Genomic DNA, 27,899 nt, shown 5'->3' with positions numbered 1-27,899 from the left:
CTCATTACACTGTTAAAATTACAAATTTTATGAGAAAATTCATTTAAAATTTTCAATCTCAACTTTTGTTTGGTTTATTTTCTTTCGAATAATACATGCTTAGTTCCTCTTATTCTATTTTATCTTACCTCCTTCTTATTGCATTAATTTCTCAGTCACAACTGCGAAACATGTCCTCTCAGTGTAAAGCCACAGTATTTTTTAGAATTATTTCAATTTGTGTTGCAGAACGTGGTCGTAATGGTTGTCCTTTTCGTGCAATGGTTAGTGCCCGACATGCCATCTAGATTGCGCGACCAAATCCACCGCGAGAACTACATCACCAACGAGATCATAATCGCGCAGGAGGCGAAGCGCGCTCGTCACAACTCGTCCATCTTCAACTCTGTCGAAGACATGAAGCAGGTGTTCTCGAGAATCCGACATCTCAGCGAAAACCGCGAGGACAGAGCTGACCTGCTGAAAGACAAGGATGACGATGACGGCGACGATGCTGAAGGTGGTCTCAAAAAGTCCAACGGTAAAGTCCAAAGTCCGCAGGAGAGTTTGAAGTTCACGAAGGAAGAGATCAAAGACGCGGTCCTGGTGCATAAACCTGAGAATTTGGGGGAGATTTCTGAAGTGTCTGTGTGATAAGTAAATTCAAAATTCTACGTCGTCTTTGTTTGGAAAATTGATATTTTGATAAGATAAAAATTCACTAGAGAACTAAGCACTTCTGCTTGGACCAGAGAATCTCTCAAGTATCTGTGTGATCTTAATTTTAAAAATTGTTAACGGGTTTCTCAAGGATACTCGGTAAATTGAACACTGAACGAATTGTTCTCCTCATTACCGTACCAAGAATGATACTATTTTTTGGTAGATTAGAAATTCACCAAATACTGGACACTAAATTCATTTAAAGATACTAAATTAAGTTTAGATACTTGAAAACTGAAGGTTGTTAGATACTAAATAATTTAAGGTTTTCAGATACTGAATTACTGAAGGTTATTAGATACTAAATTTACTAAAGTAATAGAAGACGATCTGAAAATCTTAATGAAATCTGTGTAATGTGGATTCAAAATTCAGAAAAGTAGTAATCGATTTTCAAAACGGGTTTTCTCAAGAAGATATTATTTGCTAAATTTTAAAATCGCCAAAGAAAATATATAAGATGTTGTTCTTGGACACAAACCTGAAATATGTTTTGTAAAAAATATCTTAGGTGTTTCACATCTATTCGCTGTAAATTCAGAATTCAAATTTCTGCCTTAAGAATTCAAATAAGTCTTTCTTAAAGGAGAAAAATGAATGACATTGTAGAAATAGAATGTTGCCAGTAATGAAGTCCTTTATCACCAACCTGGCAATTCGGGTAAAACCTCAAGTATCTTTTTGATATTTTTTTGGAAAGCTGTTTTATTGTTTTACTCGATGAGTGCTGTTTCTTCGAGTATAGATGAAAGTGAGATTCGTGAATGATTAGCAAAAATTCTAAATTTACCAATAATGGTAGCTCTTGAAAACTTGACAATTTCAGTGAAATTTTATTCGCTATTTTATTGTTTTATTGAATGAATGCTGTTGATGAGAATACACATGGAATTTAGTTATTGGACATGGACTTGTACCATGATAAACTCCCACACTATTGTGAGATCCACGTTATAATGGCAGTATTTTTTAACATTGGTGTTACTATCGTTGAATATTATGTAACAAAGCAGCGCTATCCTTCTACACCTCCGCAACGTTGCCAGACCGTTTTTTAACAATGTAGAAAAGAAAAAACTTGTAGTACCCTTTATTAAAAACTTTAAAATATTTTAATCACTAGTTTAATGAAAAATATACAAGTTGATATTTTCACATTTTACTTGAAAATGACCTATGGTCGAAACTAGTCGTTAAAATATTTTAAAGTTTTCAATAATGGGTACTACAAGTTTTTATATTGATTTTATTAATTTCAATAAAATTAGCCCATTGAAACATTACTCTCTTTTAAAAGCTTATTCTTTTATTTTCTATATTATTATTACAGATTGAATTCACGAACATCAAAGATAGAATGAAGCGTTTTTCAATCGAATTAATCTCAATTTACTGTGATTAGATAGAACATTTCTGTATGGACTATGAATGTTATTTTAGTTTCTTCTATCGTAATAAATGTTTTATGCTTTTGTTCTCCAGAGCGAAGCTCGGTCCCCGTTATTAAACGTTTAACCAGACAAACCAGCTGTTTACTTGGTAATCCAATATCGATATTAATCAATATATGATATTGATATTACTATCGATACATCAATATCGATATATTATTATTGTTGACATTGCGATACAATCAACTAACTGTAACATTGCACCATTATTAAGTAAAGTGTTTTTAATCATCAAAATATCTAATATCAATTATGAATATTCATTATTAAATTATAATTTCTTGACAAATAAAATATAGTCGATAAAATTTTCAACAAGAACTAACAGTTGATTTGTATTCCGTAGAAGGCAGAGAATCGGCAACGCTGTTCTTCCATCTTTCTCCACTGCCATTATAACGTGGACCTCACAATAGAAGTGTGAATCAGATACTTGATTTGAATCTAGTGTGCAAGAGCCTTTTTCCTAAACTACTTTTTTTAATTGAATTTTCAGATTCTCATTTTACAAGATCTTGGAGACAGTCTCTTGAAACTTAAGAATCTCTGGGACCCGTTTCATGACAAATTAACATATTACAATCACAAAATAAAAATAGAAACCCTCATAAGATTTTTCACATCCTAGAATCTCATAAATTTGTTACTAATTCTAGTTTGCAAAGAGTTTTACATAATAGCCTTAAAGTTACTACTTTGAAAAATAATATCTACAGAAAACCTACTTCAAGATCACACACTATTAGACAAGTGAAGACAAGTATAGCACGGCTTGCTATGTGGTTGAAATTGGTAATGTCAATCAATTTTCCTGTTTAGTATTAAAGAACGTCTATTTACTAAGTAACTGATCTTATAACGTGAGATTGTTGGATGATTCAGTGAAATTCTTTTTATTAATGATTATCAATGCTTCAATCATTAACATTTTTAATTTTCTGTTTTTTTTTCATATAAATGACAATCCGTTTAGTGTTGATAACTACCTTTATAACTTTCACTGCTGCTAATAATGATTAGAATGAAGTAACTGATTGTTAGGTTTGAAATTATTCTAGTTCAATTATGCTGAAATTACCAACTACTCATAAGAACATTATGATTGGTAGTTGTAAAATAAAAATATTTTATGAGAAACCTGGTCAAAGGACAAACTTTATTAGTCTATAAGAAATATATTATATTATTGTGTGAATGTTATCAATTACAGTATTTGAGTGTACTGTGTTTCAATATGGTGCTTTTTCAATATAAGAATTATATGTGTTTTGATTTAATGTGTTGTTTGAATAGAACTTTTTAAAGAATTGTTATTAAATCTACTCATAGGCTAGGGAAAGCATTTGTCACAATTTTAATTGTTTATTAATGTATTCATCTTCATGATATTATGGATAAGGAGTACTTCACAACTAGGAATGTTATAATAAAAGTAGCTATGAATTTGTTAAATATTGTTACAGCTTTAATCCTGCAAATCAACCGTGTTAACTTTCTAATATCTCTTGAAATCGATTACCATAATCTAATATCTACAATTTTCATAGTTTTGTATTTTTTTAGATTCTATAAAACATTTTAAATTATGCAGTTCATTCGAATTAAACGAGTTGTAGTTTTAAATTACAGTTTTTAAACGAGCAGCAATTTTTTAATTTCTACAATTTTCATAGTTTTGTATTTTTTAGATTTTATAAAAAATGCAGTTATTTGCAGTTCATTTGAATTAAACGAATTAATGAACGAATCAAATTAAAATTAATGAACGTGAAAAATTATTCTCGTTCATTTATCTTATTTATTCTAGAGATATCCTTCATTACTCTTGTAAAGTAAAAATTTGAAATCGTCTCAGTTACGGTATTATATTTAATAAATTACCTTGTGAATAATGGTAGCTATTTTGGCATCTTTTAGAATCTCATGCCAATAAATTTTCATTTTTAAAATTGCCATGCTCAATCTTGGCTATATTCACAAAAATTAATTCAATCAGTTTCTCTCAATCAAAATTTTTGAATGGATATTATGCAGTGTGGTTAGTTTAGAAAGCCGAAATTACCGTAAAAATAATTAATTTTGTTTGGTTTTTATATTGCCAAGAAAAGGACAACTGCAAACACTGAAACTCAATACAATTATTATCCGTATCTGTTGTTTTGTTCTATGTCTTACTGTGTGGCTCATGATATTTGTTATTTATTTTATTATTCATACATTAATCACGTACCGACAGTGCCATTAAAGGATTAAACATTAAGTTACCAATCTAAAAACGAGTACTACATTGCCTTTCTAGTGAATTACTTGGAATGTTGTTGTATGTACTTATCTGACTACAATGTTGCTACTACTGTAACTTGTTACTAAACTAAGGACATTTCTTCTAACTGTGTTATTAGTGCCTGTCTAGTCATTATTTCTTCAATTTTTCTTTGATTATTTTACGTTCAACCATTTTATATATAAATAAACACTCGATTGTACATAATATGTGTGTTCTTTTTTGTAAATAAAATGATACAGTATCGGTTAAATGGAGTAGCTCAACGTTTCCAATCACAATTATTTTACTAGACCTTCCTAATATTTTTCAACCAGGTTTAATAATCTAACACAGTATGCAATTTTACTTTTAAAACATGACGTCCATATTTTTCAGTTTTACAAAATCCAGTCTTTTTTTCGAAGGGAGTGGGTGCAATCTTCAGCTTACATCGAGAAGTATCCTGATGGAAATCAACTGTAGACCAGAACTGATGTGAAAGTGTAATATTTATTCATGTGTTGTATTATCGACCATCAGTTAAAGTAGGGACAGAATCTGAAAAATGACGCTCAAACGGTGAAACTTAATAATATACTTTTTGTCGATTCTGCAACTCATCAAAAATTATTTAATAAATCTCAATGATTCATAATAACATCATTTGAACCAGTAGACATCATCATTGGAGTAGAAGTGATTTTATTATAATGTTGTATGCCTAGTCCATGCTATGTTGTCCCAGCCTGCAATGTGACCAGTGCCCAATGAAGGCCAGCGGTAGCAAACCACCCATCCACACACTGGCGCTGGTCGTCATTGGGCCAACATGAGGATGCGGCATTACAAAGCAATAACTCAAGGAGCTAAGGTTCCTTTGGATTCTTCAGCCAAGGTTTTTTGAAAAAGATTATTTATAACAATCCAAAAATAAAAACAATTCAATTCTTCGAAGTCATTTTAATAGAAAATCTACTTATGCACAAACGAACAAGAAATAAATCTATAGATAGAAGAGACTAACCTAATAACGAAATAGCACAAATTAAACTTTTATTATAATCATTTTCCTACAGGTGTGAATACTTCATAATCATAAACATAGAAGTTGTAGTCGCCCATAAGGGAGTTGCAGGATGCATTTTCGCCGTTGTAAGAATGTGGCAGATTCGAATAGCTTTCCAGATTGGCGTTGCAGTTGTTGGCTATGAATAGGTCGGCGCCGGCACCAAAGATTGGACCGCATCTGTCAATCAATCGATGAACATCAATTATATTTCAAAAATGAAACAATATTTTACCATAAGCACAGGAAAATTGAAGAATTGAAAGTAGTAACTTTAATAACAAAGCACAGTTTACAGTTTCTAACAACTAAGGCCCGGTCTCCGAGCTCGGCATTTAGCTAAGCAGTCCTAGACTTTAAACAGCTGGAGTCAGAAAATTGGTTCTCCAAAACGGGGCGTAGTCGCAGTCATTGTCATAGTCACGTTTGAATTAAATTTCAAAAAATTAGAAAATTGAACACAAAATAAACTAAAGAGAGAATAGTGTAAAGTTTCAGCTACTTTGAATTATTTAGGAATGTTTAATTTCGTCAAGGAAAAACGTTTCCAATTATAGAAATGAGAAAATAAAAACTACGACTACTGTTATAAAAGCTGCGACTACGCACCGTTTTGGAAAGTCAATTTTCTGACTCCAGCTGTTCAAAGTCTAGGACTTAGCTAAATCCCGAGCTCGGAAACCGGCCTTAAGACTAGCAACTTCTGTGTCAGAATACCTAGTCATTCGAATTGAATTACTATAATTAAAATTAATATTAGAATTGAAAGAGGTGATTTTAATGCCAAAGCAGGAGTGATCCGTGGTCTAGTGGATAGAGTGCTTGCGTAGCAGCATATAGATCCCGGGTTCAAACTCTCTCAATACCAAAAGTTTTTTAACCAGATCACTCCCGTGTTATCGGATGGGCACGTTAAACTGTCGGTCCCGGCTGAAGTATGACAGTCGTAAGGCCCATTGACGGCTTAAATTATATATTCAGGCGGTGGGACCTTCCCGCAAGGGACTCCCCACCAACAAAAGCCATACGAATTTACTTTACTAATGCCAAAGCATAGTTTATAATTTCTAACAACTAAGAATAGCAAGTTCGGTTTCAGAATACCGTACCTGTAGTGAGGTCCACGTTATAATGACAGTGTTTGATCAGCAGTTGTATTGCTATCCTTGTCTATCATTCAACAAAGCGGGTAGCGCTATCTCTTTCTCGCCTTGCTCTGTTGTCAGATCGGTTTTTAAAAATTTAGAAATATAATCAATTAACTAAATATTTAATCTTGATAATGAAAATCATTGAAAAATATAATTTCTTGCTTGATAAAATATAATAATTGATTATTTTAAACGAGAATGAACAGTTAATATTACATCAATAAACCGGAATCAGTTACCCTCCATAGAAGGCATTGACAATACAGAGGATCGGCAACGATGTTCTCCTATCTTTCTCCACTGCCATTATAACGTGGTCCTGACTATCGTGATTCGAACTAAAATCTTTTCGGTAAGATTGTTCTTTATTTACCTCTAACTTCTGTTCAATTGAAAAGCGGAAGAAATAAGAAAAAAGTAACAGTGATTTTAAATATCACAATTATTATAATATTTCAGATATAATATAAAATACAGTGAATATTTCAATAAATTACTGATCATTTGATTGTATGGTAAGAGATGTGGTATTTCTCCATTTAATTGAGAGAATAAGACGTTGATGTTGTCAATACCACTAATTGGAGTTGTCATGAAACCTGGTTCTGTAATCTAAATTGATTTTGAACAAATAGTGGTACAATATAGTGGTATTAACAACATCAACGTCTTATTCTTTCAATTACTGGTAATTGAAAATCGAAAGATTGTTGTCTATTAATATTAATCAACGTAGAAATTGAAAGAAATTACAAATTCAAAAAATCTGGTGTGGCGCACTCACACAAGTTTCCTTACCGTTATGAAAATTGATCACCTGACGCTAGTGTTCACGCGCATGTCAAGTCAACTTATAAACAAAGATCTTAGCCAGCTGGTGACAGGACAATAACGCTGGAGACATACGAGGTCTGCTATCTCTTCATAGTGAATCATTTAATAGAATCAACAGTTGCCCATAGTTTGCAATTGGATAATCACATTTTCTCGAATGTCGAGCTTATTTTCAATTTTAGGTGAAAATGTTACTAAACATTTTAATGGTCAATCTTTTCCACTTGGAATTTTTTGTTTAAATTGTATCTGAAAATTGGGAATCTAAAATCAAACATTGCATAGATGGGGCGGAGCTCCTGAAAACTTTACAGATATGGGTCTTGTAGCAGTTGATAGAGCTTATCAATGACTATTTTAGGTATGAATTTAATCAAAATCGTAGGAGCCGTTTTTGAGAAAATCGCAAAAAACCCTGTTTTTGACAACATTTTCGCCATTAGCCGCCATCTTGAATTGCGTTTGATCGAAATTGTTCGTGTCGGATCCTTATAATGTAAGGACCTTAAGTTCCAAATTTCAAGTCATTCCGTTGATTGTGAGATGGGATATCGTGTACACAGATGCACATACACTCATACAGATACATACACACATACAGACCAATACCCAAAAACCACTTTTTGGGCCGCAGGGTACCTTGAAACGTATAGACATTTAGAAATTAGGGTACCTTAATTTTTTTCGGAAAGCAATACTATCCTTAGCTAAGGTAAAAGGGGGGCAAGGAAAGTGAAAAATGCAGTAGCCCTACTATTTGAAGCATTTGATATGAAAAAGACAGGCAATGTTTGGGGAACTTACTCGGGATGATAGCAGATGGCGTAGGGCTTCTTGACAATGTCGTACTTGGTGGGAGTGCTCTCCTGGTTGCCGTTGATCAGTGTGAACAGGAATGCTCGCTCCGACTGGATGTAGTGGCTCTTGGTGTTGGTCTTCCCCCAGGGCACATCACTGAACCCACCGCATACCTCACCTCGTCCGCCCTACAACAAACCAACATCAACATCATTGAAACGCATACAATATACAGAAAATAGTCGTTATTGAAAGACTCAACATTCTATAGAAATGTTCAGTCTAGAACTTCACACAACACAAACATGTTTCCCATGATAGTCATTCATAATATCAATATTCAATTAGAACAAACACAATATCAATTTTCGACGAGCTATAACTCGCTTCCTATTGGAGATAGAAAAACGTTTAGGGGATGAAAATTGTCGAGAATTTGATGCTCTTCACAAAAGTATAGAGTAAAAATATTGATAGAGCAATTGGCTTTGGAGACAACGTGAAAAAACTGAAAAAAGTACGAAGATCTTGTGATTTTTAGGCTGCCAAAAGTTATGCCTTCAGAAATTTTGGTGAGAAACCATGGATTACTCTTACCTACTAGCACCCAAATAGACTGATTAAGACAATAAAATTGATTATCTTAATTCTTTTTTAGTCGGGCGCATTATAAATGACTATTTGACTGGCCTACAATGGAATAAAGTGAATAGTGAATAATGATTTCAATAACAGTTATCAATGCGTTTGAACATTATGATCTACTCATCTAGCCTCTGGATTCTTAAATGAGAATTTTCATCTAAATTTATGCTTTACAATTAATTCATGTTATGTTCTACTGGTCATCAAAAGAATAAAACTGGTTCATATGGGTGTGTGCATACATTATTAGAAGAAGGTCAATGTGCGAACACTAACTTAGAAACAAACGAACTGTTTCTGTCTAGCGGAGCAGCAATACACTGAAAATCATGGCTTCATGAGCTCATAATAAAATCTGCGCAATTAGACGGCCGATGCCAGCTACGACAAGCACTGCCCAAACTGTCTAAACCTCGCCACATTATTGTATAATTTTTTTTTATTGTATAATTTTTTCATTTATTGTATAAACTATAATCATAATACAATTATGATATTGGAGGAAAAACTAGGCTGAGCTTGTATTATTTCTCTCCAAAAACTTTGATAAAATGTTAACACACTGTTTCGTTACTTGATTTTCGGTCCAGAAATGATTTAAAATTTTGAATTTTGTAGGTTGATTTTATACTCTAAATGAATCACAGAATGTATCACAATAAATTAAAAACTTTAGAAATACTTCACTTATTTAAAAAATTTTAATACAAAATCAAAAACCTACTCACTATTTATTATTCACAGCTGAAAACTGTATCAAATGTTTAAATCAAATCTTATATCAAATCAAGAAAATAAAGTGTATTCTATTACCCCAATTAATCAGTATTGATTTTTATACAGAATTCTACTTCTGAACCAATACACAGAATGAATAAAATAATAGGTTGATCTACATTAAGGTTGTAATTTGTAAGTGCGATACCTCAAATATGCTAGTATTTCAACTTTTCGTTTTTGTGTTTTACCTTAAAAACCTAACTGAACAGATTATGTTCTTACACTAGACAAACTGAAATCTCACAATATCCACTCCCTACATGAACATACCATAACGATGACATAAGTAGGCGCGACACCGTCACAATGCCTATGGAAGGCCTCGGCCGAGTAGTTGTGCTTGGAGGCGCGGAACACCAACTGCCACACCTGCTTGGCAGAGCCGAACCAGCTGTTGAGCAGGCGCTGGTAGGAGGTCTTCTCGTCCACCAGGATGCTCGAGCCGGGAAACAGCTTGAGCGACACCCGCGGCTGAAGTCGCTTGTCCTCCGATCGCTCGCGGAACTTGTTGGGCAGCGCTGCGTAGCGGTAGCGTTCCAGTGACAGCTCCATCGGCACCGCTCCCGTCGGCTCTACTTCCTCTGCGAATACCTGCGTGCACAAAGATAACGGTTATAAATAAACTGCGTGCACAAAGATAACGGTTATAAAAAAAATATAAATCTGAGTACCCTTTTAAAATTATTTAGTCACGACATGTTTCGGCTATATAATGCCATTATCATTCAAAAGTAACCATAAAGAAAAAATACAGATAACGGTTATCCTAGAGATATAGCCTATAGGTTATGTTAGATACTAAAGTCAACTTTATTATTATTATTATTTAATCAGGCTGTTATTCTCTTGATTAGTTTCGAAGAGTGGAATCTTATAGCTCATAGACCTATATTTTCTTTGCTGCTCATTGATCTGCTTTGGAGGTATACTGGAAAGTTAGTAAATGTTAGATATTTATTTCTTTGTGGTAAGAACGAGATGGATTTGTGGCTGCAACCTGCAATATCCGATTTGTTGCTCTGTACCCCACTACATTCTTGATATTTTGAATTGATTCATTAAAAGAAAATTAAGTTTATTTTTATTTTCTTCAAGGTACAATCGTATTTCTATAAAGGTGAGTGAAATATTTAAACTATTTTTGTTGATAAATTATTGAACCACTTCAAATTATAAAGGAACTAGTAATATCTACTAAAAGGAATCTAGTGTTTGATAGATAAGCTTAATAGTAGATCTAGCAATCCAATATTTTAATACAAATGTTTGGGCCTGGTGGCACGTACGTCTAACAAATTCAACGTCAATTGTGGACTAATTACGTCATTGAACTATCGTTGGGCTCGTTTTGATTTACATCGCATTGATTCCGTCACTTAAACCTATGTGCAACTGAAAGTTCATCTTGCTCAAGTCTGTGTTTTGTTTTTAGCTTAGTATGATGCTCTGATTTAAATAGGAAACTTTAGTGCCCGACCACACAGAGTGAGTGATCTGCGATCCCATAGGTTTCTATATCTTAAGAGAGCAATCTACTTATAGAAACCTTAAGGATCTCAGATAGTTCTCTGTGTGGCCGGGCCCTTACACTTGTTGTGAATGTTGACTGACTTACGTTTAACCCAATGACGACTTATTGAAATTTATTTTTAAAAAATATTAACATTGAATTTATTTTACAATATCTTAAGCAAAATGAAACATTAAAATTGAATGGAATTGGTAATCATTCCTATAGAAACCAGCAAGCAGGATGCTGAATCATTGCTCGCAGGAGTTTATTATATTAGGCTACTTGAATCATATATTCCTGCAGGACTTGTTAGTTGTATTACTTGTAACATTTTTTTAAATATATTTTAACAACTTTAGGCCCCGTTTCTAAGACACTTAATCCAATGGACCATTAAATTCATAGGTTTAGTTGTCCATTAGATTCAATGAGTGCCCTAAAAACCGGGCCTAGGAGTACGGTACGCAAATTCCTATTGGCCTACATTACTATAACGTTAGAGTAATGCATTGAAATGAGTAAGTCGTTGAGTTCTTGAGTAGGCTACGGTACGTATTTTCATATAAATTACTAAAATATAGCCTATGTATAATAATGCATTGAAACAATTCTGTCGTTGAAGTTTGAATGGATATTTTCGATTATAGCGCACCTGACTATCGATGAGCAACAGCCTTACATGTGAGACGACATGTGCCAAATGCTGGCACACATGGGCTCGCTCCTCCTCGGTCCAGTGAGCCGTGGGCTGGGTCACACCCGCCTGGTACTTGGCCCAAGCCAGCACGGCTCGCCAAACGTCCTCCTCCTCCAAAGCCAACTGCAACCCAAATAGTCAATAAATTCAATTAGAATATTAATTCAAATAGGATAATAGTCAATATTCCGCATAAAACTCTTTTACCTTTGTGTTGTATCATTCAATTATGACATGGGGGTTAAGAAATCAACAACACAAGGACCCTAACAAGAACTGAAGTATGGAAATTACTGAGATATTGCAATAATAATAATAATAATAACTAGAACTGAAGAACATGTAGTACAATCAGCAGTTAATCATGATCGCTTAACTTTCCATTTTCACTAAATGAGAACAACAGTAAATGATTTTTTGTAGCCGTAAGATGTATCAAAGGCTAAAATGCATCGATAACTTTTGTTATGATGAGGGAATAGAGTCCTGCCATTCACAACTAAATTGTTAATAAAATCAAACTATTTGTGAGCAAGTCTGTTTTTTATTTTTAATCATTTTATGATTATGTATTTGCCTCTGTTGAATGAATAAATAGATAGAGAACAATACAAAGTCAAATGATATAATGTAACAAAAAGTAAACAATCATTGGAGCATGGGATTAAGTTTATCCACTGATTGTTCAATTTTTTAATAATTACGTTTTTTGTAAATTAAATTTGAAAAAAATGTAATGTGCTTTGACAAAGAGGGAGAATGAATGTATAAAGCATATTACATTGTTGTGGAAACCTTGCTAGAGAAGATTTTGGAGAATTTATTTTATTTAGGTACTGAATTTTTGAATCAATAAAGACCCGTCAAACTTACACAATCTGATGATATAAGACGGATAAGCGCATCTTTTGGTAAATTGAGGAAAGAATTCGTTTTCACACATTCACTGGCGTTTTCTCCAATATACGCGACACACCTCTCAACAAATGATTTTGTTCCTTTTCCACCTGTACATAAAACAGAAATAAAAAATTTTATCATGTAATAATTTTCCATATTCTAGTTTTTGCCTGATAGGACTATATCTATTCTGATAACCTGATATGCAAGTTCTGAATGCCTATAAGCTATTCAGAACTTATGTTCTGAACATAATTTTCTACATACCGCCTAGGTAGTTTCATCACCTACTTAGCTACTATTTACCAAAATATATTTTCTATTAGTATTCACTTTCTACCACATAAAACCAAAAAAAGTTTTTTAGACATACATGTAATTTCAATTATTTAAAGTGAATCGATGGAGAAAGAAAAACATAGCCTAGTAGAGTAAGAGAACCTAGAATTACTTGAGAATTATTTATATCAAAGTATTCTTTTGATTTGAGCTACCCGCAATACCTACTCTTTTAAATGTGTTTTAACAGACCAAGATGTCAAAACCTCCTTGTTAAAAATTATTTGGTTTAGTAAGAATATATTTAAAGTGGACGTAGGCTAAATAGATATTTTTACATATTGATGAAAAAATATGGGTGTGAATGGGAAGGTTTTTAGTGTAGCTATCCTTTTCCAAGAATATAGACCGTTCCAAAGTAATTCATTTAGCATGCAAATTTAAGTAGGCTACTGTATTAGATACAGAACATATTAGTAATTACAAACTGTCTCACTTTGTTTAAATTCAATATAAATGTTGCTACTCTGCTGTAAACATATTGTAGGCTAAGCTATTCTACCAAGAAATTTACTCAGAAAAAAGATTATTATTTAAGCTATCATTATCATAAACATCACAACATAGCCTAGCCTTTCTTGTTGAATAAATAGTTGCCGTGAGACTTACTAATTAACTTATGGTAGGTAGGCCCACACCTACAAAAATATAGTCTATGCTAAGTTATAACTCCCTAATTAAATACAAAAATAAGAGTTTTAGTGAATTTTCAAAAATACCTAAATAAGGGAATGAAAGTTATTTGATTATTATTTTATGAAAAAATAAACAATATTCCAACATTATATTGTTTGGCAGCTTAATGCCTAAGTTACTAGCCTACACAACACCACAAAGAATCTGAAAAAAGAATTCAATTACTTACCTGCGTGAAACTCATCACATTTAAGCACACTAATAATTTTAATTGATAGACTGCACAAGAAAATTGGAATGGAAATGAGAGTTTGATAGTTTACAATAAAAAATAACTTCGAAGAAAATCTGTCACTTAACCTAACATTCACACACAAATAAAACATCACTGTTCATAGCATAGGCATAGGTTCAAGGCATTGAATCAGTGTCACATTATCTCCTTTGAGCATTATTCGCCCAAGACTCTTTCTCACATTAGTTTTCAACGAATATTCAACGGCATCCTCCATCACTAAGTTCATGTATTCGTCAAAGCCGATGATGACTCCTTCGATGCGAAGATACTGGTTTTCATACAGCCATACTTCGCAACGACTCTTATTCTGAAGGAACCGAAATATAAGATTGATGGGTTGAACCATCATTCTTGAGATCGTTTTTTGCTGTTTGTAAGCCATTATGAATTGTTTTAGCAAATTCAAAATGTTAAAATAGTCAACTTGCGATTATTTTTGTGGTTAAATTGGAGCGAGACCGAGAACAAAATCCGAACCGGCAAACTGGCGAATGCTTCAATGCAACAATGCTACGAGCTACGAGCTGCGAGGGAAACGGAAGTTTTGACAAACGTTAAGCGTCGTTCAAGATGGCGGTGGGTTTTCAACAAGGAAATTGGGGAAATAAAAATACAATCCGTTTGTACTTTATTCAAATGAAAAAGTTAGAAATATATTTTTGCTGATTTTAGGATGGATTTGACTTGAATTATAGATCCAATGGGCTAATTGGTTTCAAACAGGAAATATACAAAATTTGAAAGCTCCCAATGATGGCATGGCGCGAGATTTGAAAGCTCTGAATTATTATTATCGCTGAAAACTCGGCATTATGTAACAGCATGCACTAATAAAAAATCATGATAAGATATAATATTAAAATTTTAGGGATCATGATTTTGGAATTGGAATTTGAGCAATCTATTCAATCTGGTTTTATATTATGTATCTCTGTTAGTTGTAAATAATAAACTCCTCCGAATGCAAAATTTGGCATTCAGAAAAATCATCAAGTATTATTATTTAAATTGCATTGAAGCCTTATCCTATAATATTAAGCGAGAAATTTCTGTATATTTATGTATTTAATATGTGGTTATCTGGTTTTATATTTATGTTCAACGGATCTCGAAAACGGCTCTAAAGATTCTCACGAAATTTGGAACAAAGTAGGTTTATGATATATGAAGATTCGATTGCACTAGGTCTCAACCCTTGGATAACTCGCTGAAGGACATTGAAAGGATAAACACGTCCTTGGAAAAACAGCTGGGAATTTTGTCATTTGTCGATACTGTAATGGAAGAGAGTGAACGAGTGCATGTGTGGGATCATCCAGCTGATCTCACGAGAAGAAAAATTCAGCAAGAGAAACTTATTTTCGTTTATCTCTCTTTTTGACCGAGCGAAGTGAGGTCTAAGATTCAAGTCGACTGTTTGGCATTTCTCTTAATGTTTAAATGTTCATATGTTGCGCATTTACGGCGAAACGAGGTAATAGATTTTCATGAAATTTGACAGGTATGCTTCTCTTTTAATTGCGCGTCGACGTATATACAAGGTTTTTGGAAATTTTGCATTTCAAGGATAATATAAAAAGAAAAAGGAGCCTCCTTCATACGTCAATAATAGAGTAAAATTAATCAGACTATACAATTATTCATCATAAATCAGCTGAAAAGTGATTACACAGATGTGTGGAGAAGCCAGTCTATTGCTGTATTTCCATAAGGTCTCTAGTTTCAATCAGGTACTTGTGGATAAGAATACAGCAATAGACTGGCTTCTCCACACATCTGTGTAATCACTTGTCAGCTGATTTATGATGAATAATTCTATAGTCTGATTTTTACTCTTATATTAGCGTATGAAGGAGGCTCCTTCTTCCTTTTATATTATCCTTGAAATGCAAAATTTCCAAAAAACTTGTATATACGTCGACGCTAGGGATGTCAATCCCGGGATCCCGAATCCCGGTCCATTTTTTATACTTAACAATCCCGGGATTTTTCAGCGTCAATCCCGGGATTTTCGGGATTAGAAAACCTGAATTTGTGAATCATATTTTTCCAAAAACAATTCAATATAGAATTAATTTACGGTGATGAATATGACTTTTTATAAATAATTGGGTAAATAATAATTGTGTTCCAAGTGTTTGATTAATTTATTCTACAGGCACAGCCTACAGTTGCATATATACATAATACTGTATACTGTACTCTGTACTGGCTAAATAAAATTCGCATTATCGGTTCGCATTATTCAAAGAATGGCAGTTGATCGGTTGCTATGTCTCTACACTTGTTTCTATTTACAAAGCACCACAATTACCAGTCTAGACGGCGCAATATTTGCAATAGTGCTGATGGCATTTCCTTGAAATACACTCAGAACTTTGAAAATACTTCAGAAATCAGAGATAAACAAGCACTAACTATTCACTCTCTGTCTAATTATACCTCTTCTCCTTCCTTTTTCTATCATAAGTTGAAGTAAATATAGTTGACTCTACGAAAATTCATTTAGTAGTGTAGTGTGTTCAGCTTTCGCGTTGTTCGGTCGGTATGGCGTTACGGTCTTACAAAAAGTATTCTATATTATTAATTCAAGTTATATTAATCCACTCTACAGTATTTGGAGTGATAAAAGTGTGAACTCTATCCCGTTCTGATGAAGGATAGAAATGCTTTTTTTCTACATAAAAAAGACTCTCATGAGTCATCTTACTTTCCTCAGTTCTCACTATCATCTAGGATACAGCAAATTTAAGGTAGGACATCAAATAAAATGTTACTCCTAATCTTGAAAACATTTATAGAAATAGAATGTTTAATTTTAATATTATTCCTAAGTACTTTTTCATTTTAATAATATCCTCTTCCTCTATAATGAACCCCTTTTCATCTCCACACACTGTTACTGAACATTTTATTGAGGAGGAACAATTGCAAAAATGCATGAAAATGATTTTTGCTAATCCCGGGATCCCGGGATTGATATTGGATAATCCCGAAATACCGGGATTGGAGATCAGTCCCGGGATTGACATCCCTAGTCGACGCGCAATTGAAAAAGGAACATACCTGTCAAATTTCATGAAAATCTATAACCGCGTTTCGCCGTAAATGTGCAACATATAAACATTTAAACATTAAGAGAAATGCCAAACCGTCGACTTGAATCTTAGACCTCACTTCGCTCGGTCAATCAAGATAGCAATTTCTGTATTTATATATCTGGTTATTTTTATATCTGGCTATTTTTATATCTGATTATTTTTATATCTGGTTATTTATGTTTAACGGATCTCGAAAACGGCTCAAACGATTTTCACGAAATTTGGAACATAGTACGAGCTAGGGTTATGAATAAAGATTCCATTGCAATAGGTCTCATCCTTGAGAAAACTCGCTCAACGACATTAAAAGGATAATTCATCCTTGGCTGAAACAGCTGTAGATAGGTAGTAAAAAGTAAGTATGTGAAAAATCAAAATATCGCATCCCCGAAATTCATAAGATGACGTATACCTGTGAAATATAAACACGATCATTTTAGAGAATTGTGTTCTGTTTATCAATAAATAGAAATCTGGTGTGGCGCACTCACACAACTTTCCCTGCCGTTATGAAAATTTATCACCTGACGCTAGTGTTCACGCGCATCTCAAGTCGACTATATTCAAAGATCCAAGCCAGCTGATGACAGGACAATAACGCTGTAGACACACGAAGTCTGCTATCTCTTCATAGTGAATGATTTAATAGAATCAATAGTTGCCAACAGTTTGCAATTGAAATAATAACATTTTCTCGAATTTCGAGCTTATTTTCGATTTTAGGTGAAAATATTACTGAACATTAATTGTTGAGATTTTCATGCTCAATCTTTTCCTCTTGGAATTTTCTGTTTAAATTGTATCAGATCTTTAACTTGAGAAGCGCGGGAACACTAGCGTCAGGTGATCAATTTTCATAACGGCAAGGAAAATTGTGTGAGTGCACCACACCAGATTTTTTATACATGTAGATTTGTTGAAATATAGGCCTATGAATGCATGTTGATACTAAGTTGATACCTATGCATGATAGTGGAAACGAAAAGAATTTAAAAAAAAATGTAGGTATTAAATGAATTCCTTGAAGGCATGATAGAATGGATAAAAATGTATCTTAATAAATGCTCTTATGATTTTTTCAATGAATTTCATGCCAATAATAGAAACTGTTTTGAAACATGTTTTCCAAAAAAGATCAACATGGCAATGGAGCTTCCCGCTTGGTATGGTGATAATCAACCTCCAAATAATCTCAATTTTAAGGAAGTTAGAGACAATTCTGAATGTAGTTGAAAATTTGAATTATTCAGACAGTTTAGATATTAAATTTATTGTCTCTCTAGTATTGTCTTAATATGCTCAAAAATATTAATGATTGTATAGCATTTCCTCTTACGTATTTAATAAACAAGTATTTGATTGAAGGTGTATTCTCAGGAGTGCTAAAATTGTCTATAGAGTTATTCCTATTTATAAGAAGTTGAAGGAAAATGCAACATCTAGTTACCGTCCAATATATCTCACTCCAATTTTTTAATATATTATCCATTATCAAGTCTGTGAAAATATGTGATTACTTTGAAGAACAAAATAACACAGATGCACAGTTTGGGTTCAGAAAGGGTGAATTTACTATGTAAACTATGCAATTACTATGTTTACTATGTACCATGCAATTATTGATGACATTATAAAGCAGGTCCTTAGGGATTTTGGAAATGGAAATTATGCTCAGGCTACATTATGTGACCTCAGTCGAGCATTCGATCATTATGGGATAATAGAAAGAAAGGTTAGAAAAATCGTCGAGTCATTCCTTATAAATGGCAACCGTAGGTAGAAAAATAGATAGTGTGCATTGGCAAAAAATCGCAATTAATAAAATGAAATGTGTGGTGTGTCACGAGGGTCAGTTTTGGGACCTTTATTGTTTATTTTGATGATAAATGATTTGCCACTTTAATCTAATATAAATATATATAAATTTCATTTTAATCTAAATATAACTGCACCTTGACCTAAATCAATTTTTCTTAAAAATATAGAAAATTAACCTTAAAGTATACTCATTATAGAGATATACAAGAAAACCTAGATACGTAAAATCGTACTGAGGTATGAACAACTCATTCCTTACTCTATGCGGACGGTGTAACTTTTATCGATGTTTGTACAAACTTCAATGACCTCCAAGCTGTAGCTGAGAGCAGCTTATTCCAGGTTTCAATTTTGGTTCAGAGCTAATGGATTTTTCTCTAATGGGAGAGTAAGACCCAAAAAAATAATTTCAGTTTTAAGAAACCCACCTGTAGAGAGTAATTAGGATACTGGTAGCGTTAAGCTTTTGGGTGATTTTATTGATGGAAAATTGACATGGAAGCCACATTATTAGATTATGTCAGTGAAGGACTGTCCAGAGTTGTCTACTTGTTAAGAAACTACATGAGCCAAGTCCCCAAGTCATGTGAGGTCTGCATATTTTGTGTTTTTCTAAAGTATTAGGTTATTTCATTGTGAGTTGTGTTTTTTCTGGCTCTAAATTATGTCAAATTACGCAAAAATGTTCCAATTAATGGTGATTTGAGTGTGATATTTTTGTTTTTTATTCTGTTTTCAACCATCAAAATTCAAAATACTTAGTTTTTGTTGTTTTTTTAGTGAAAATGGACTAAATTTTAGAAAAGTGAAACCATAACCTTATTTCGGACTTTGAAAATGTTATCTAAATTTGGGAGAGAAATAGTACAAGGAGTATCCTTAGTTTTTCTCTCCCAATCAGTGCTACTTTGTAGGAATTATAAATAAATAAATAAAATTAAAATAAATAAATAATATAGACTTCTATTCTGGGAAATAGCGCACATGTGCAGGATGTTCTATTGATTCAAAAATGTTATCAGGATAATTACTAACTTTGAGAGATTGGCTCACTGCAAACCATTATCGGTATTTGTTGAATCAAGGATATTAAACTATAATAAAGCTTTACATATTTACTGTTCTTATATACACAAAAAACAACTTGTCTCGACATGAACTAAGAGTAGGAATATTCCTTCTCATTACACTAGGAAAAACGTTAATATCAATACACTTTTCTGTAGACTGGGTAGATCACAGAATAGCTATAAGGTTATTGAAGTGAAAATATTTAATAAATTGCCACAGGAATATACAACACAGATAATAAATATTCCAAAAAAACTACTGGCACACGGTAAAAAAAATAAATCAACTGAGGAAAATAAAAAGAAAGTAACTAAAACAATCAGAGTATTTTCAGAAATAAATGTTAACAACTTCATCAAAATTTTATCAAGTGAAAACTGGGATTCCCTTTTTCATATGAGTAGAATGATCTCAGATTCAAATGTATTGTACAATAAATTCCACACAATAACAAATTCATACTTAGAGCAATCATTTCCGCGTGAAATTATAACAAGCCATAAATCACGCAATAATACTGATAAAGGCTGGATTACTTCAGGTATTCGTACATCGTGTGCCAGAGCTAGGGAATTACACTCTCAATCCAGATTACTTGACTGTCCTGAACTCAGAGCATATGTGAGACAGTACAAGAAAATTCTAAATAGGTGCATTAGACAGGCTAAAATATTATACAACAGTAACAGAATACGTCAGGCTGATAACAAAACAAAAATGGCTTGGAAAATAGTTAAACAAGAGATAAATGAGGGAGGGAAAGAGTTGGAATTGTCAAAGGTATTCAATGATGCTCCAATTGAATCTACATTAAATCCATTCAATCATTTTTTTCAAACATCTGCGACACATTGAAGTTAAGTACAGACATGGAAACTGCTTTTAAGTACTGTAATAAACAACAAAAAACAAACATCATTTTAGTTTCATTTGCTCAGGTGACGGAACATGAGATAATTACCTTAATAAAGAAAATGAAGGCATCCAGAGCACCTGGCTGGGATGATTTTCCCCCTTTCCTTTTAAAAATGTGCTTTCCAAATGATTAAACCGTCAACTTTTCTAATTAATCAATCTTTTAAGCATGGTGTGTTCCCTGACATTTTAAAATACAGTAATGTGTTACCCTTTCTTAAAAAAGGAGATCCCAATGATCTGAGTAATTATTGACCAGTTGCAATACTGTCTGTATTCTCAAAGATATATATGAGATGGCGGTTGTGTCTAGGTTGACTGCTCATTTAGAGAATAATGGATTATTGGTTGAACACCAGTTTGGATTTCGTAAAAAGAGGGACATTTCTGGAGCAATCTATGATTTTGTCAAATATTTGTCACTTGCAATTGATCGATCGCAGCATGCTGCTGGCATATTCTGCGATCTTTCAAAAGCTTTTGACTGTGTCAATCATGAAATCCTGCTAGAAATATTGATGTTATTAGAGAAAAGCCTATATGCAATCTCAGAATTTTATTCACAAGAAAATTGTTTTTTATATATAATATATATCATTACCATCCTTAATGATACTTGACACTTGATACCTGAATAAATATTTTATTATTTTGATTGTATGTATTATAGTATTAGGATTATTATTAGTACTGACAAGTTACCTGTCAAATGGGATTATTCCCAAAATTGATGTAATGTAATGATTATTAATAAATAAATAAATAGAAGCACCATTTCAAGTGTTCAGAAATAAGTTGTACTGTTGGCTGATTAAAAACCCATCCTATTCAGTAAATTAATTTTTAGAATTAATAAATCTTATTCTATAAAATGGAATATTTACGAGGAGCTCTAGAATTTATAAGCACAATACTAGGCAGCAAGGGAACGCACAAACACATCGAAGGGCAGATAACAACACTAGCTTTGTCCAGGATCAAGAACTTCGCCAGCAGGTTGTACAACAAGCTGCCCTTGGAGATACGAAGGTGCAGGGATCCTATTAACTTCAAGACATTGAAGAGTCATTTTCTTCAGAAGACATACGTACTATTCCATAAAAGAGTTTTGGGAGGACGTCCTGATTTCCTGATGATCAAATAGACAAGTGACGACTACAGCTATAAGCCCTTGAGTAAGATTATTTTATTTTTTTTCCTTTCTATTTATTTGTGCATACAATAATTACAGATGATATGAATATGATTGAGAAAGAAAAACAGACTTAGCCCAAAACTATCCTACTACCAGTACCAAATTTTGGTAATGAATAGTGTGTTCAAAAAACAAGTTATGTTTCTACTGTTGAAAGTTCAAGTAATAACTACTAATATTACTAATTACGGTACTACAAGTATTCAAGTGAGTATAATAAACTGTGAAACTGGAAATCGTGTGGTATCTGGTACTGCAATTGCAATAGTCTTGTCATTTCTATATCGGTAATATTATAAATATATGAATACTAATTTTTTATAATCATGAACAGAATACAACTTTGATTTGATTTGATTTGACTTTGATTTTATTTTATTCATGGTAGTTTATTGTTTCTGTGAGAAACCTATTTTCCCTTTGAAATTTGAATTCAGGAAGGGATACAGCAACTGAAAAATTAATATCTTGTCAATTTTTACAAGCAACCTATGAAAAACATAGGGTATAAGCCCATAACTATTTTTATTATGGGCTGATATAATTTATTTCATATCATAGATAAGTTATTGCATGGTTCCACCCGTTCTATCAGAATATATGTTGATTATTTGTATAAAGATACATTCCATTGTCAGTTTTGTAATTGAGGAAGAATACATTTACTGTATTGCAAGATGAATAAGATTATTAAATGCCACTGATAAATGGAAAATACTGGTGTTTCAAATTAATAATAACTACTATACTTTCTCATGCAAAAACCATGACAAATATAAATAAGTCGCCTTATATAATGTAGGTACTAAGTATGATAATATTCTGATCATTATTAATGTTATTTATGGAAGTAGTCTAGTAATGATAATATTTTATGTCTTACAAGCTGAACGATCTTGGATTTCCAGAGCAGCCGCTAGAAATGTGCAAGCATTGAGGGCAGAAAGCGTTGATGTGACATGATCTTCACAGGCAGTTCTCAGCTCCTCCACGCCAAGTTCTTGAGCGAGACTCAGCATTTCGAAAACGCCACTGTCTTGGAGAATAATCTGCAAAAAAAAATGTAAAACTCATGATGATCGTAGTAGAGTTCTATTCTATACTCTAGCTAAGGAATCTAGAATAAGTTACTTGCTCTCGAACTAGTGACATTTTAGATTCCTTGATCTGAGGTCATTTATTTGAGACCTCTCCCAAAAAGTAGAAGATATAGGTAATAATTTTAACATCATCTCATGCTTCATTCCTCTCAAACTATAAATATTTCGTTTGTATGCTTTAGGTTTTTGAGAATTTCCTGAATAGAGATTAGAATTATAACCTACTTTTATTTTTACAGGATTTTTTGTTTTGAGAACTACCTAGTAAAATGGAATATAAAAACCCAGGCTAAATAGAAATTTGAAAGATACATTAATTTATTTTCAAATTTTTACCGGTACCTATAGAGAAGGTGAGTTATTTTACTACAATAGTTCAGTTTTAGTTTTAGTTTTATTATAAGTCTAAAAATAAAACTAAAACTAAAATTGCCTTTACACCTTTAAATTGTTCAACTATAACTTTGCCTTCAATTTTGTAATTTTTATTAGAGTTTATGATCAAAGTTTAATATAAATATTAAACATTTAAAGTTATAACTGAAATTTGATCAATTATAAATTGATGCCTGGTTTGCCTGCAAACAAATTGTTGAAAACCCCTATATCTAGAATCTGAAATTAGTTCATATTTCTAAAATAATACATGTGAAGTTTATTTATAATTTGTATGTTTTCGATCCAAACATACGAAATAATTAAACAAATTATTTGATAATATGGATTTCGCATTTATAGATTTTAAACTCAATCTAATATTTTTAATAACTGTTCACATCATAATATAGACTCCATCAACCGTATCTTCCGATGTCAGACAACAAGATAACAAGGACAAATAATGTTTGTCTATTCTTCTATTGATCAATTAAAACATTCATAAATGAACTATAAGGTAGTCTTGATCTACATTATAGGTACCAAATTTGTTTATCCATCATTCATAGCCTATTGCTACTTTTTTAAACATCATCAGCCTACATTGTATATTACCATAGAGAGAAAATAGCATAAGAAGATATTTCATGGTACGGTATAGGTTGTTAATGTTCCAAATTTCACTGTTAACTCAAGCCGGTAATTCTTAAAATTTCAGTAGTTATTTTTCGTGAAGCTATGTGACACTGGTAGTCTTTCATACTGTGCAGTTTTCAAGTTATTACACACACAAAACAGTAACAATTGACACGATAAGATATCAATTTTTCATCACAGTATATCATACATGTAATACTACAATAAACAGTTGAACATCGTCGTAGAAATTGATTTGAGAGTTGACAGTGATCAACAGTAATCGGTTTGAGTTATTAATAATAAAGTGGCTTAAAATTTGTAACATAAACCACCATGGGATATCTTCTTATGCTATTTTTTCTCTATGTTATCACTATCGAATCAGGAGCATGAATTATTTTTGACCATCTCCACTTCTCAACCAAAGCAATCTGAATGAATAGGTTTAGTTATTGCATTTCCAGTGTCATAGACATAAAGAATGAATTGCTCAAATCTATTATTACAAAATTAAATTATCAAATGTATTATAAATTATTTAATATTATTGTTACTATATAAAAGGTAACTTATTGTAACTATATGGTGGTATTACTGACAAATCTTCAGTATCCGTATTCTTGAATAATTTCACTTCTCAATCGAAGCATATTGCAATGAGTACCTTTCCAGTGTAGACATAGAGAATGAACTGCTGGAATGTGTCGCCCTGGAAGTGCGGCAGTCTCACTGGAGTGGGAGTTCCAGGCACGGCTGGAGCCACAGAACAGCCTGGAATTCGGCAGATTTCTCCACGCTTTGCTGTCTGGAAGCTTTTGCATCTGCAACCAAAAACAATCAAGATTGAAAAAATGAGTACCGTATATTATGGTTCATTGCTAAGAGCTTATCATGCTCTAATTCCAGTATATTATTCAATGGATATTGAAAAGTATCAGAGGTGAAGGCTACTATTAGTTCTGTGAACAGTAGACCTCACGCAGTATTCTCATCCTGATTGGAACTATAGACCTTATGGAAATACAGCAATAGACTGGCTTCTCCACACTTGTAATCACTTGTCTGCTGATTTATGATGAATAATATTCTATAGTCTGATTTTTACTCTAATATTAGTGTATGAAGGAGGCTCCTTTTTCCTTTTATATTATCCTTGAAATGCAAAATTTCCAAAAACCATGTATATACGTCGAGGCGCACAATTGAAAAAGGAACACACCTGTCAAATTTCATTAGAATCTATTACCACGTTTCGCCGTAAATGCGCAACATATAAACATTCAAACATTTAAACATTAAGAGAAATGCCAAACCGTCGACTTGAATCTTAGACCTCACTTAGCTCGGTCAAAAATTCAGAGGTACAAGGCTAATGAAAATACAACTATTTGATTTAGAAGTGATGGCTGATCATAATTTCATACTTAATATAAAAAAATGGATCAAATTGTAGTTTTAACAATGTGAGATGAATTGATAAATGAGTTCCGTTCAACAAAATAACTTCCCACTAAGAATTCTGTTTTGAAAAATAAATTTATAATTTTATTCCAATTCATAGTAACTTTCAGGGAATATGTAAATTGAAATTGAAAAGCATTTTCAACAGGAAAAGGCTAACCACAGATGTTTTGATAGTGACATGAAGGACTTTGCCACATTGCAGGCTCTTTTATGCAACTCACGCTCTTTTTAAAAAAAATATTCATTCTCTGTTTTTTCAATGAAATGACAAATTTGTGAAACCTTAAGTTCGTGTATTGTTGTTGGTGACATTATGGGATAGTCAACTTGTATAATAAGTGAATAAGAGAGGTTTGTAATATAGAAATAAGAAATAAATTGGTAGAGTTTAAGCAACAAATTGATCAAATGAATGAATCTCAAATAATCTTGAATCCTTAATTTCAACTTTCCTACAGAAATTTCTATAATAATCTGAATTTTCAGAGGCAAATGATTATGCTTGTCAGTTCAGTGATGCAATAAATGAGCAGATATTCGGAGAAAGCGTTGCTTGATCTTCTCTTTAATTATTACCGAACAGCGAGAATGTGGCTAAACTTCAATGTAGGGAAGTTCCGACTGACAAGCTATTTAAGTTTCGGATAACTTCAAGTTTGATGATAGAATCGATTTCCATCAGGGCATTTCCTCCCGACATTTTCTCGCTGGAGAATTCGGTGAACTGCTTTGACTACAATGTAGAATGTTGAAATTTGAGGATTAGTAGAAGTCTTGATAGCTAAAATATTTGTACCTACTGTACCCATTTGGAAAAAGATATAAATTTTCAGACTCACATCGTAATTGATTCAGTCAATAATCCGTATAAATCTTTATAAAATATTTTAAAGGATGTGCATCTAATACAATTTCTAGAATTCAATTTTTTTCGATACAAGGTTTATTCAATGCTATTCAAATGGACTGAATGATTTTTTAAGGTTTTAGATTTCAATCGTACTGATTGATATTATTTCTCTTACAAAAATTCCAATTATATTTGGAATGTGTGAATTATGTTCTCTAGAGATGATTCATTTCCAGTGATGAAAGTTATAAAATAAGATTATGGTTTAGCAATAAACGTTTTATTCCAATTCGTACCTAATGACATGATTTGTTAAGTTATATTGGCTCTCATCTTGGAACAAAACCGTCACTGATTATTCCACACTGACGACTGACGATTCCACATTCGGACGATGGACGAAGATATAATACCGTATTGTTTTAATAATAATTTACCCTCACCCCTAACCACAAGAATATAATATCATAAATTATACTACATTCAGTTCTTAATCCACTTCTAACCACAGATAAAGCCTAGTTTATACGATGACGATTGGCGAGACAGTTTGTTGTCTTTGGACAATTGTTATCACGTGGTTGCGGATTGTTGGAGGCCAGGCCAGTTAAACGAGAATATGTTTATACGCGGCCAACTTTTGGCACATCAGTTGACAGCTAAACATGTCCGAGTTTTCGTCATCTGACATCTGTTGTGACTAAACCGCTGAACTGGCTAAACTAAGACAGCGCTACTGGCCTACACCGTTCACACGGCGCCAATTGTCGCGACAACTGAGATTCCGAGTGGTGGGGGCTCGCTGGGCCCAATTGACTGTCCATAGTCTACTTCCGGAGACAGTTGAATTTCGGGACAGTTGGCAAGACAATTGACCTGAAGTGTTTATACGAAGACAATAATTTCATGCCAGTCAGTTGGCTTATGACAATTGTCTCGCCAATCGGCATCGTATAAACTAGGCTTAACGGTCATATACAACACACTTTCCCCAAAAATGTCCTATCATTTTGCTAATTCTACTTTCAACGGAGCCACCACATGTTCATCATTCCATCCAACAAAACCATCGAGATCAATCATTTCCACCTAGAAGAGTTGCTATATAGAGTTGCTATACACTTCAACCTGTCAGCAGCTCAGCACTCCTATTATTATGAACGAAACCAATGCTTCCGATTCAATCAATTCTGACAGTATAAAGTGCATTTCAGATTTAACTATGGCGAAAATGCAAGGGAAACAGTGGTGAAGTTATTAGGCCTATTGCTGCTCAATTTCCTTCTCGAAAT

General features: G+C 32.9%; 3 protein-coding genes across 4 annotated transcripts in view; 1 reads left to right on the top strand and 2 right to left on the bottom strand.

Annotated features, from left to right (window-relative positions):
* LOC111064167 (anoctamin-1) overlaps positions 1-4,697 on the top strand; it is a 39,572-nt gene extending 34,875 nt beyond the window's left edge. The window contains exon 18 of one of the 2 annotated variants that reach the window (XM_039428638.1): positions 229-4,697. In XM_039428638.1, the coding sequence (XP_039284572.1) occupies positions 229-633 (405 nt within the window). In that variant the 3' untranslated portion in view covers positions 634-4,697. The remainder of the gene's footprint in view (positions 1-228) is intronic. The other variant, XM_039428637.1, reaches the window with a different exon arrangement.
* Positions 4,698-5,364: 667 nt separating this feature from the next.
* Positions 5,365-27,899, bottom strand: part of LOC111064169 — an 83,171-nt gene continuing 60,636 nt past the window's right edge. The window contains exons 3-9 of the mRNA XM_022351856.2: positions 24,958-25,114; positions 23,060-23,225; positions 12,777-12,910; positions 11,859-12,026; positions 9,964-10,284; positions 8,275-8,456; positions 5,365-5,665 (exon numbers count right to left, since the gene is read on the bottom strand). Coding sequence (XP_022207548.1) covers positions 5,482-5,665; positions 8,275-8,456; positions 9,964-10,284; positions 11,859-12,026; positions 12,777-12,910; positions 23,060-23,225; positions 24,958-25,114 — 1,312 coding nt within the window. The 3' untranslated portion in view covers positions 5,365-5,481. The remainder of the gene's footprint in view (positions 5,666-8,274; positions 8,457-9,963; positions 10,285-11,858; positions 12,027-12,776; positions 12,911-23,059; positions 23,226-24,957; positions 25,115-27,899) is intronic.
* Positions 14,093-14,611, bottom strand: LOC111064171 (probable small nuclear ribonucleoprotein E). Its single transcript, XM_022351860.2, has one exon. The coding sequence runs from the start codon at positions 14,456-14,458 to the stop codon at positions 14,171-14,173; it is 288 nt and encodes a 95-aa protein (XP_022207552.1). The 5' UTR covers positions 14,459-14,611; the 3' UTR covers positions 14,093-14,170.

This window comes from Nilaparvata lugens, chromosome 5 (genome assembly GCF_014356525.2).
Source record: "Nilaparvata lugens isolate BPH chromosome 5, ASM1435652v1, whole genome shotgun sequence".
NCBI classification, from domain to species: domain Eukaryota; kingdom Metazoa; phylum Arthropoda; class Insecta; order Hemiptera; family Delphacidae; genus Nilaparvata; species Nilaparvata lugens.
Note: the sequence above shows the minus strand (reverse complement) of the source record. Positions and strands in the feature narration are given on the sequence as shown.